The sequence below is a fragment of the Oxyura jamaicensis genome, chromosome 12, assembly GCF_011077185.1.
Source record: "Oxyura jamaicensis isolate SHBP4307 breed ruddy duck chromosome 12, BPBGC_Ojam_1.0, whole genome shotgun sequence".
Lineage (NCBI taxonomy): Eukaryota > Metazoa > Chordata > Aves > Anseriformes > Anatidae > Oxyura > Oxyura jamaicensis.
Window position 1 is genome coordinate 18,108,276 of NC_048904.1, and position 12,207 is coordinate 18,120,482.

The following is a 12,207-nucleotide window of genomic DNA, read 5'->3' on the forward strand; positions in this document are numbered from 1 at the left end:
GTGATGACTTGAGGTTTAAAGCTGAGCTGGGAATATACAAGCCCTGTGGCAGGCACTTGTTATTTAGCAGAATTACTGCATTTTGGGCTTGTGTGCCCCTGCTGATGGCACTAATCTCCATGCTAGGAGACAAAGTACCAGCTGTGCCTGGTCCTATTTGTACTATTTTAGCCACATGGATGTTCATCCATTTCATTTGGAAGTATTTCTCTGCACTCATCAACAGCCACATGCAGGCAACCGAAATTGCCACATTCATTCTGACTTAGTTTTGAAAACGACAGATGCTACATTACTATAAAACATGGTGAAAGGGTTTTCTAGCTTTGTTTTTGTTTCTCGTTTGTCTGTGAATGTTTGATATACAAGCCATTAATGCTGATGAGTGAAGCTGCTTTTCTTCAGCGAGGTCTGCTCCTTCTCCTGTAAAGCCAAGCAAAACTTCCGCTGGGGGCCTAGTGCCATTTGTGCTTAGAAAAAGGACTTTGAAACTGCACTGGGACTCGGGAAGGAGAGGAGCTGGCACGTGTGACTCACAAATACGCGCAGATGTGTTATGTGGTGGTTATTACTTTTTCTTAATAATGTGACTTTTTCCCCAGCCTGAATAATTCAAATAAACAATACTGTTGTGAGCATGCCTAAAGGCATGTAACCTTCTCTGTCCTCTAGGTGTGTGGTATGTGTTCTGCTTCCACTGCAGATATTTTTGAGGGCAGAAATACAAAAACATCTGCTAAGCCTTGCGTATCAAGCGGGAGCCTTGCACAGCTGATTCTGTCTAATGCCTGCTCAGGTCTGGGGCTGTGTCACAGAGCTGCAGCGTGGTGCTACAGCCACCTTGACATGAGCCAACTGTGCTTGGGGCACCGGTGGGGACAGGGACTGCTGCTTGGCTGCTCACCAGGGCCCTGGGACCCACGGGACCCTGCCCATGCAGGCACTGCCTGGTCCTGCACACCAAGGGCTGCCTCCCACAAAACCCGAGATGCCGCCATGGTTTGCATTGGAAGATGGTGGTCAGGGTGCTTGAAGACAAGTCTCAAGACTTGCAAGGCTAGGACATAAAAGGCTGTAGTGTGTGTCACAATGATGCTTGTGGAGAAGAGAAGGAGAACCTGTGCTGAAACTCTTGACCCCCCTTTTAGTGGCTGCTGCTTTGTGCTTCTGGCCTTTGCATTCTGCGGGATGTTGGTTGTTTAGGACGTGCTTAGCAATGCTTGATAACGTTGTGTTTGAGTGCGGGATTGCATTAGGTGATCTCCAGAGGTTCCTTCCTGCATCAGTTATTCTGGGGTATGAAGGCACAGAGAGAGGTCTACAAAGACTTCTGGAAAGAATGAAGCAGAACTTGTAGTTGCATTCATAAACACCGACAGGAGAGGGACATGCAGTTGTCTATGTAGGAGGGATCCGTGTTTCTTTCCTAGAGATAGCTGTTGATGACTTTGGAATGGAAATGCGGCAAAAGGCTCATCAGGTTATTACCAACCACCATGGAGTGCTTGCCTCTGCCTTGAGTTCGGGTTGTGGAGAGAAGCCCGTGGAGTTTCTTTGAATGAGAGCTTAAATGCAGTAGAGCAGAGAAGCCTTTTCTGGAATAGCTTTGTAATATTGGCTTTGCTTTTTGTTACACTTGGCATCTGTGCTTGCAGGACCTTATGGTGTAACTGAGACTTGTTTCTTGTGGAAATTATTTGGATGTGACCTTCCTGCTTTTCTTTTGGCTGCTACCTCGAGCCCTGAGGACTAGTAAATGGTGGATGCTTACATTGAACTGGAGCTAAGCAGAAATTTGACAAAACTTGGGTCCCTTCAATTTGCAGCCTTTTGATTTACTTTTATTAAACAATTATAGTTGGATTTGCCTTTTGGGGTGTCTTTGTTTATGGCATTCTAAGCTAACAAAGACCAGCTAAGCCAAAGGATGGATTATCGAAAATCAAAGCTCGCTCTCCTAATGGGGACAATGGAATCCTGCCCGGTGCGAGCCGTGCTGTGACACCTGGGAGGCCCGCGCTCCAATATGATAAAGTATTTTCTTTGAGAGAGGTCACCAAAAGTTCACTTTTACAGAGAAGTTCTTATTCTTGGTTAATGGGGCTCCCTGTTGCATGGTCCTGCAGTTGCCTAACATAAAAAGAATGGATTGTCAAAGAAATTACTTGTAAAGCTCCTCCCTGGCAAACTTATCTGAAAGGACAGGCCAAGTGCTCTCCTGGCCAAAATGAGTGGCCCACGACCCAGCCACCCAAGCTATTGTGCCCTTTTGCACTTCTGCAGTGTAGGATTTGTCAGCAGTTTGGTTTCAAACCCTTGTTCTGGGCATGTGCTGTCCTTTAGGGTTGCGTTTTATAATAGAATCTCCTACCTGGCTTTCAGAGCAAGCCATATAATCTTTTAAGCCGTGGAAATTAAGAGATTTCCAGTCCTTTGGGGGTTTTTCTAGCTCCCAAAGAGCAGAATTAAAATTTAATGTAAAATATTATATGCTGATTATATCATACGTGAAATGGACTTTTTGGTCCTTAAGATCTAAACACAAATTCAAAACATACAAGCAGAGCCAGATTTGGCTTTTTGTGTGTGTGCTTTATGTATGTAATTTCCTGCATATGTAAGTGATCCCTAGTCATAGCTGGGCCCAGGCCCAGCCGAAAAACTGCAGAGATTATTCTTTCTGGTCCCTTTCCGATGTGGCTGACTCATTTTCCCCAGAAAGGGGAGAGATGGAAATAGGACGTGAGAAATGCATGACCTAAGGCCAACATCATCTGCTGGGAGAAATAGGTAAGCTGTTGGGGCTTTTTTCATCTTGACTTTTCCTGTGTAAATGCAGGTATTGGAAGAAGATACTGGAGAAGTTTAGTTATCTTTTTAAAATTACTAAAAAAGGAAGAATATCAGACCAGATTTTTATTTGACTTTGACTCCAGTGGAGCTACAGTGACTTTGTAATATTGGCATTGTATTTCTGTAAATTGAACCACTAATTGGAGCATTGTTATCAGGCTGTTTGCATTATTCATTGATTGGATTAAATCTTATCCAAGAAACATTCTGTGTTGCAGAAGATGACACAATTTTTCATAATAAACTGGTGGCACTTTGTTCCCATTTTGGACTTCATCAGTAAAGAGCACTGTGGCTATGTTTAGATCCACAACGTTAATATGTTCATTTAGCTAACAGAACCTGGATGAAATATTCAAAACTGGCAGATTGAATCCGATAGAGTAGGCAGGTAGCGTTTCAATTCATTTTGTTATTGTGTTTTCCAGCTAGTTTTCAGAGTAGGGAATTGCATCTTATGTTCCAGAAATGAGGGTGTTTCCAGAGTTTCGGGCATTTTATGATTCCAGGAAGAAGGTTTAGGACACAACTGAGAGGAGTTAACACAAGAACTCTTCTGGGCATTGCACGCTAACTTGCAAACGTGGCCATTAGAGGGTTTATGACCAGTCCTGCAACAGAAATAGTTGCATAATTTATTAACATGGATCTGCTGGAGCTTTGGGGCAGGCACAGCTTGGGAGGGCATTATGTTAGCAGGGCTGCGGGATGATTAATGTCTTTTAAGCAGTGACAATTAAAAGGTATTTAGGCAGCTTTCCCCATAGAAGCTCCTGAATCTAGTACTGCTTTGTGTCATGAGGATGCTCAGAGAAAAGTGGCATTAATTCTGCATGTCTGCATTTGAACAGTGAACGCATCTTCACTTAAACCTTGTGCTGAGCTGTGCTTGTGCAAAAAAGCTGCCACTCTTCCAGATTAACTCTGGCTGGAGGCTCACAGAAACTGTTCTGATGAAGAGAAAAGCTGCTGGGATGAAAACCCAAGCAGAATCTTTGCTATTTTGTTACAGGAAAGAATTTACATTTAATAAAAATGCAGGCCTCTTGATTTTATTGAAGGCACCTCCTCTGTACCTTGGGCTGGAGGTACAGCATCTGCTGTGACAGTTTCTGCCTTTTGTTTTTTGACTTCTCTCTAATTAGTTTATGTTCTAAGACATCCTTAATACAACAACTGATCTAAAAAGAACTGAAAATAAAACAAAAATAGGAGTTTAAATCGCTTATGGCTTCCTTTGTATGGCTTCCAGGCATTTGAGCAATTTTGTTAACAAGTATCCTGTAACCTATTTCCAAAGGCCACTAGTAGATAATTATATTTGGTTAATTTACATACTTTCAGTTTATAATCCTAATTAGTTCTCCAACCAGTATTCCCTAGGCAATTTGGAGTCTTACCTCATTTTATTTGCCATCCCTAATGTGCAAGTTCTCTTCTTTTAATTTACCAAAAAACGCTGTTAGGTTTGGTTCAGGGCTTTCCCAATTTGAGTGCACATCTAAGCTGGGTGATTCCACGCTGATTTAAACCCTATTTGCAAATAAGCATTTTACATTTTTATAGATCTTACATCTGGGAGACATCCTCCAATTTAGGGAAACTGCCCCGAGTTTAACACGAGGCCTATTTTTGTTGGGAAGAATCAGGCCAAATTTGGGTCTAGGCTGTATGCAGGGATTCCTGTTCGAATCTCTGGATCACCGAGGGGGTGTTGGTGTAGGATGGGGACAGAAGTGCCAGGTGTGTGACAGCAGCATGCCAGCCAAAGCAGCGACGGGTGTGGGTGGCAGGAATGAATGAAGGCTGTGTGCCGGAGAGCCTCCGGGAGCTGTGCACGCAGGCTCTGTAAGGAGACTTAAAATCTCCCCAGCTGCTTGGCAATTGCTTGTCCTCCCTTCGTGTATTTAGGCTCTCTCCCTGTGTACATCCTGCTCCGGGCTTGGCTGTCACCCAGGAGGAGATTACACTCAATGAAGTGGCCAGGGAGGAAGGGAAAAGGAAGAGGATGGAAATGAGTATTTGTACTTCCAGGTGTAAATGAGAAACACTCCCTTTAGCTTGTTCCAGGCTCAGACAAAGTTCAGAAGGTGCTTGGAACCAGCCTCCCCAGCACAAGGAGCACACCTGGGAGTGCCGGTCCCTGCAGGAGTCAGAGCAGCCAGGGCTGAAGGTAAGGGTCAGCCACCGGCCGAGGGTCGGCTGAGAGAGGCTGCCAGGTGAAGCCTCGAGTAAGGCAGGAGTTGTTATCTTTTAAGCACTGGGGTACCTACTATAATACAAGTTTTTAGAAAAGCTGTTTTATGACGTATTTCCACTTAGGCATCAAAGGCTGCTTTCTGGGCCGATTCATTTCACTGTAATGAGGTCAGGTTTTGACTAAGTTTATGGTAATTTCCACTATTTCCTTGCAGTCTATAAAAAGAACCCAATTCTCCCTTTTCAGCATGGCATTAAGTACTTCCATAAGGCAGTGAAAAAGAGTGTGCAATAAGGTAACTAATGGAGCTAGAAAAAGTTTTGCCTAGCTTTTGCCCAGCTTTGCGGGATAACTGGTGGATTCTGTGAAACTATGTTAATTAACGAATCGTAATACTAAAGCGGACAGGTGATTTTTAAGTGACCAAAATAACAAATGCTCAGAGCGGAAAAACTCCAAGATATCAGAGTAATTCTTGGCCAATAATTTTATTTCAGCGTCTTAAAAGAATGGAAATTTTAGACTGTTGATGCTTTGGTATAATTGCTACACATCACATGTGAATTCCCAGGTACGTTTCTGCTGTTAACACACATGCACGTAATGCTCAGCATTTATCTGACTGATGCCTAAAGAACTTGTTACCTGTGACGATTTTCCAGAGGAGCCTATTTGTACGAGGAACAACTTGATGGTTTTTCCTCCTTAGAGCATTTCAAATCCTCCTCTAACATTTCCAGGTAGAATAAAGACAGCTTAAGTGCCTTTTCGTGCCTGTTTAAGGATTGTGATTCCACACGAATTATAGCTCTGCCCATCCATGTGGATTTCTGAGCTTTAGAAGAGGCAATGTCCTGCTATGGCGCTCTCCTTGCAATTGGGATGAACAGAACAAAAAATCAGAGTAAAGCAGATGTGACACAGAGATAGGAAGCACCTCATGTTGAAGGCAGCGTGTTGTGAAAATCATACATCATGTTTTTCCTTCTCTGCAACTTGTGATGGTAACCAGCTTCTAGTATGTCAAGTGAATTCCTGGCTCTAGCAAAGTCAATAGAAAATCTTCCACCCACTACAGCAAGACCAGCACGTTATCCCAAAGGTAAATATCATTCGAAGGTAAATGTACAGAGGATTACTGATACGAGTGTCAGATTTCAAGGGGCAGTGACGATTTACATTGGCTTACGACATATTTTCCTGTATGTAAAGTAGCTTACTGTGGAATATGGTAGACATACATTCAGTGCTAATTTGATGCTAATCCACAAAGAGAATGGGGGAAAAAACCACAGGTCTGTTGCTTGTTGCCTGATAACTGGCACAATAGGCACTGAGAAGCTGTTAATTTCTCCCCTTCCAGTTTTTAACCTCTATCATTCAGGTTTTATTTTTTTACTCTGTATAGTTATGGTGAAAGAGTTCAGAACAGAGATTTAGAAGGGTTTGTGTGAGAGTTTTTTTTTTGTGGCAGCAAGCAAAAAAGGATAGGGGATGAAGAATCTAGGAGTTATTTGTAATGAGTCTAGTTTACCATTTATCCAGCAAAAATTCCAATTTATATTTGAATTCTTAATTAGAAATAGAAAAACAGAAGAAGAGTGAGGTACCTTTCTGACATTTACTCTTTGTCCTTTTCCCCATCTCTTTTGTTTTAATTTATATATTTGATTTGAATCATGTATTTAATTTATATAATTATTTGTCTATTTTTAATGCAAACCCATGTTGATGTACGTAGGTCAGTTTATAAATCATGAAACAAAACAGGAGAGTAGAAGTCCTATTTTTTCTCACTTACAGGTCATCTTAAATGCCTCGTGAGTTTATTATCTGCACTGCTTGATTCTACCTTTCATGTTCCTCTTACTTCTCTCTTGCTTCTTCCCTCCATATCTCCTTCCCTCAAGAACACCTCCATCCAAACTCCCCCAGGGTCAGGATGTGGATTTTCCTGCTAGGCGTGACTCAGGTAAGCAGTCCTGGCAGCGCAGGAGCTACGCTCCAGGAAAGAATACTCAGCATGGCAAAACCAGAAGGGAGTCAAAAGAATTTAAAATGGTTTGAAATATAAAACAATAATTTATTTTACTTCATTTTACTTGTTAACGTTTGTAGCTAATGATGATTTCATGAAACTGCTTTTATAATTCAATACATTCAAATCTATAAAGCAAACAGTTACTACCATGGGCTTCTCAAATTCCACAAACTGTCTTATATAAACAAATCAGCTGTACATGCACATTTTTCAATAGGTTGCAACATTTGCAAACATGCTTTAAAATCCTTTAAAGCTGCAGTATACTGTACTTTGCTTCAGGCTTTTCAGATGAAACCTATATACTTTCTTTAGAAACCTTAAAAGGAAAAATGTTTAAATGTTGATCATAACTCTAAAGACTGCTGTTTGATAAATGTTCAATATTACAAGAGAAGGACTCCATTAGGAATTCAATAATTCTGAGTTTAAACCTTGAGCTAAATATTGATAAACAGCACTTGGTGTAGAAGTGAACAACAGCAAAATAGTATCACAAAATATGGTTTCACAAAAAATACGTATGTGCAGTTGCTCTTGTGGGGTTTTTGCATTTTTTTTAGGCAAAGAAAAGCATGGGTACCTTTTATATGAATATAGTTTAAGCAAATTACCTGTGTAAGTATGGTTAATACATTTCTGATAGTTAAACGCTTTATGTAAAAGGTAACAAGTAAAAAAGTACAATCAGTATTCCAAAAAGCACTGCTAGTATTGCCTTTGAAGGAGATGGGCAAACTTTCTCTCCACTTCACGGTGGAGATCCTGGCACCCACAGTTGTAGAGTTCAGTATTTGAACTATAAACTCGATGACCGTATCTTATATACAAAAATCTTGCCACATTGAACGAGGCATTGATTTCTACCCCAATGGTAGTGTTTTATGTACATAACTTAGCAATGGTGATTATACAGTAGTCACTGACAGGAAGGAATTGTACACTCGTGTGCCATCTGGTGACTTTGTTCCATGGGTAAGGAGTTCCTGGATTGTCATCCAATTGTCAAATATTTTTTTATTTCTTTTCTTCATCATTTTTTTGTGGCTCAGTTCAATGATATTCATCTCTTTCTTTTCTTCTGCACCTTGCTGTTCCTTTAAACAATCTAGCCTGCTCTGCATCATGAACTCACGCCTCCTCCTCTGCTCCTTCGCCTTCACTAAATGCTGCTTGCGCTCTTCCTTACTCCAGTATCGGCCCATCTTCATTTCACTTATGGCATCATCATCGGTAGTCATTCCGCTGCGCTCTTCCTTGATCTTGATGGCACGTTCTCTCAGCAGCCTGTCCCTGACCGGCCTCTTTGTGATGTACCGCGTCCCATCGCTTCGCACTTTGACTTTCCACTCCATCCTCGGTTCGCTCTGGCTCGCGTTAAAGTCTTTACACATACTCACCAGGCTCATTTGGCTCTGCGCGTACTCCACCGCTGATTTCTGTTGGATCAGCTGCATGTAGCTCTGGTAGTGCTGTGCGTGGGCAGGAATATGAGCATGCTTATATGGGGAGTGATGGTATGGGGAGACATAGGAGCCAGAAGGTTTTTGACCATGCGTAGGGCTTTTGCTTCCATCACTGGCTTTCCTCTCTTTGCTTTCCAGCTGCTTGCCAAGGTCGGGATCTTTAGCAGAGGAATGGCATTTACCAGTGCTGGATTCATGGCTTTCTGAGCCAGCCAATAAATTCTTCTGGGAGATGTTGTATGCCACTGCCCCCTCATTACCTTGACAGTTGACGCCTTCCGCAGTTCTGCGCAGCGAATTGTCAGGGGAAATCTCCAGCGTGAGTGGTGTGCTCCGGCAGCTTTCCCCTGTGTTGTACGCACTCGAGCTATCCTTGTCAGACTTCTCAGGGAGCTCTGTAATGTCTGAGAGCTCGTGCCTGCGAACATCGATGCTGGTGTTGTAGTTGCGGAACCCACTGTTGTGCAGCATCCAGGGTTCCCGGTACTGATCTTTCAGCTGCTGCATTTTATGAGCTCTCACAATATTCAGGCACTCCAGCTCAATATTGCGCAGCTCCTCATTCAGCATCTCCAGCTCTTTGTCAACGCTTTCTTGGTCGCTTTTGCTCATATCCAGAGTGCTGTTATGATAGTACAGGCTGTAAGGGCTGGCAGACTTCACCTGGCACTTCAGCTCCAGCAGTTCCCGGAATCGCTCACATTCGTCTACCGGGATGCCGAGGAAGTCGACGTCTGTGCAGTCGGCTGAGATGAACGACTCGTTGCTGAACTGCATATCGCCACTTCCGAGGGTGTCATGACTGTAAGTCAGCTTCTTCTGGCTCCCTAAAGTGTTGGAGGAAGTGGTGTGATCATCGGCATTGTTTTCCTGCTCCGAGCTCTCATCGTTCCGAGTGCTGTCGTCTGTGCGCCCCACGCCACTGTCCTTCTCGTGCTGGTTAGATAAAATGGTGGCTGTGTCTGTGGTACCGCCATCTTCCTCATGCTTCTTCTAGCAGTAAAGATCAAAAGACAAAGAGAAATTATCTCAAGGACATAAAATATCTCAGGGTGCTTATTAAAGAGATTCCTTTATCTGCCACCTGTTAGACTTTGCGTATCTTTGGCTTTCACTTGTATGGAAAACAAGCTCCATTTTAATAAGAACACATAGAAATGGTGACTGAAAACACAGCATGCTGTGGATGGCCTCTTCAGAAGAATTTGAGGTCTGTTTCCCAGTTATTTAGCAACAGCATTAGAATTCAAATGTTCAGAATGGTACTGTTCCCATTTAGGTGCACAGAAGTATCCAGTTCTACTGTGGTGCCCAGGTGAGAATCTCTCTCTTCAAAAAATGAGGCTCCCACAGCAGATGTAGATTTAGGAAACTCTAGACAAAAATTGAAAAACTACTAAGGAACTTGGATGATTGCATAGATCGTGGCAGAACAACAGGGAATGTGGGTCCAAATCTGTAGCCCTGCATAAACTTTGCTATGCAAAAACTTTTTCTTTGCCTTTCTCCTCATATATATATAGACCTCGTTTCAGTTATTTGCCTGAGTTTTATGGGTTTTGGAGGCGGGCCATTTTCAGTATGTGCGTGTATATCAACTGGGATGTTTTAGAAGTCAGCTCTCTGCCTGCTCTCTTTATCATATACCTAGCTTCTTCTGACACTGACACAGCCAGATGAGGGATTTCTAAGACTGTGATCATATCGTCTTAATGGACAAAATAAAAAAAGGTAACATTTTAAAACAATTGGATCCCCAAGAACGTGTTTGTGGATCATTAAGTAAAATCTTGATTTTTGCAGTAACTCTTTTTGCCTTGATTGTCATTTGGGACACTAAGTGTATTCAGTCAAGCTCAATATTGGAATATTGAGTGCAAGGCGCAGTTGTGACACCATTGCACAACAGAACAGTACCTGCTGGAGCATGCTGGCAGTAAATTGCATTGCCTGGTGGTGCTGCTCCTCTAACATGTCCATGTGCAAGTCATCCAGAAAATCATTTCTGTCATCATCCATCCATCCTTCATCCAGCTATGTGAAAAGGGAGGGAAAAACAAACCAAATGTTATCAAAAGAATGAAGACTGATACAAATTATGTTAGTTTTTATGGAAGGTGATGGGAAAACCTTAGGAGATTCCTTCCTGTGACAGCGCTGCTGCATCCTGCGAGGAAGCACACATCCCCTTGTACCGGGTGTGGGCATTGACTGCCCTACCTCCCCCCACAGCCACCATGACTTCCAACAGCATGGTTTTATCTTCAGCAGCCCCTTTATATGAAACAAAACCAGCCCTTTCATCCCTGGAAATACTTCTAAGCATTGGGGCTGTTTTGGTTTGCACATGATTTGATTAGGATGTATAAAATACTCCAGGGCCCAAAGCTTTGAATGCGCCCCTTGTGAGGCAGCATAAAGGGCCAGAGTGAAAAATGCTTGCTGTGGGTCTGCGAGACTTTTTCCTCCCAACCTCAGCCATCTCCAAGGGAAAGATCAGAAACATCGAGGCTAACGAGACGGTCATGAGCACGACCCTGTGTCTCTGGGTGCACTGGCGAGGGTTGCTCTCAGCACAGGGAGCAAGAGACAGATCAAACAACAGTGCTTGTGGCTGTTTGTTCGGCATCTTTGTTGTGCTAATCCCAGCTTGATAAAGGGATCAGCTTCAACCTTTTATTACAGCTGAGGATGCTTCTTGACAGTCTTTAACTACATTAAGGGACGGTGTTATAAAGGGCTAAATAATAGGTGTTTTAATGAATGAATAATCAATAGCTATAGGATTTAGGGTTTGGTATATTCTTCATAGCTATGGCTTGAGACCATCCATAATACCGTACACCGATGTTTGTAATAGCATGCAGCATACATAAATCACTGAACTTCTTATAAATTGGATTTTAATACAAAACATATATAGAAGTGTTGTGACTGCTGAATTCCATTATTTTAGACCATATGTATGTTTAGTCAAGCTGTATAATGGGCTTTTAGGTACATATGGTAGATTTAGGAAGGTTAAAATTCTTCAAAAGATGGGAACCACTTTCTATAAAACAGCAAGTCTTTAATTAAGACTCAAGAGGTCTTATATATTTATTGCTGTTGCTACAGTACCTGAATTTCTGGTCTTGCAACAAGCAAGGAGATATTCTTGCTCTCTTCACTGGTGAGAAGTGCCACAGCTTCTTCTCGGTTCTGTACCTCTATGCCATTGATCTTTAAAGAAAAGAGCAAGAGAGTGAGATCATTTCACGTGGATAGAGAGGGAGCGGAGTCAGCTCTGGGTGGAAAGGAAGATCCTTGAGTGGGACAGGTGGGCTGTGAACCCCCTTTCCAAAGACTACGTGGGATGTGGACCTCTGCTTGCGTTAGTCTCTGTGCAGAAGACGGACTGCTTCTGACAAAAGCCCCGTGGTGTAGGGCTGCACCGGGAAGGCTCCTTGTTCTGGCATACGGGAGTGGGGCTCAGCCTGCTGAACAACTATCAGCAACCCCGTTAATTGGGCTGCCCAGAGAGATTCTGGAAAGACGAGCAATTCCTTGGGTCAGAATGGAGTTTTTCTGTGGCAGAAGGCAGGCTTAAAAGTGGCAGTCTATCAGAATATGTGCCGGAAACAGATGAAGTCTCCTGACAAAATGAT

At 42.8% G+C, this 12,207-nt stretch overlaps 1 protein-coding gene and 1 long non-coding RNA gene across 3 annotated transcripts in view; one reads left to right on the forward strand and one right to left on the reverse strand.

Moving 5' to 3' along the window:
* The window catches only part of LOC118173196, a 76,641-nt gene that overhangs the window by 50,026 nt on the left and 14,408 nt on the right, over window positions 1-12,207 (forward strand). The gene's annotated exons all lie outside the window — the stretch shown is intronic.
* PDZRN3 (PDZ domain containing ring finger 3) overlaps window positions 7,106-12,207 on the reverse strand; it is a 130,649-nt gene continuing 125,547 nt past the window's right edge. For both annotated transcript variants that reach the window (XM_035337537.1, XM_035337538.1), the window contains 3 exons: window positions 11,681-11,782; window positions 10,478-10,594; window positions 7,106-9,553 (listed from right to left, as the gene is read on the reverse strand). In XM_035337537.1, the coding sequence (XP_035193428.1) occupies window positions 8,003-9,553; window positions 10,478-10,594; window positions 11,681-11,782 (1,770 nt within the window). In that variant the 3' untranslated portion in view covers window positions 7,106-8,002. The remainder of the gene's footprint in view (window positions 9,554-10,477; window positions 10,595-11,680; window positions 11,783-12,207) is intronic.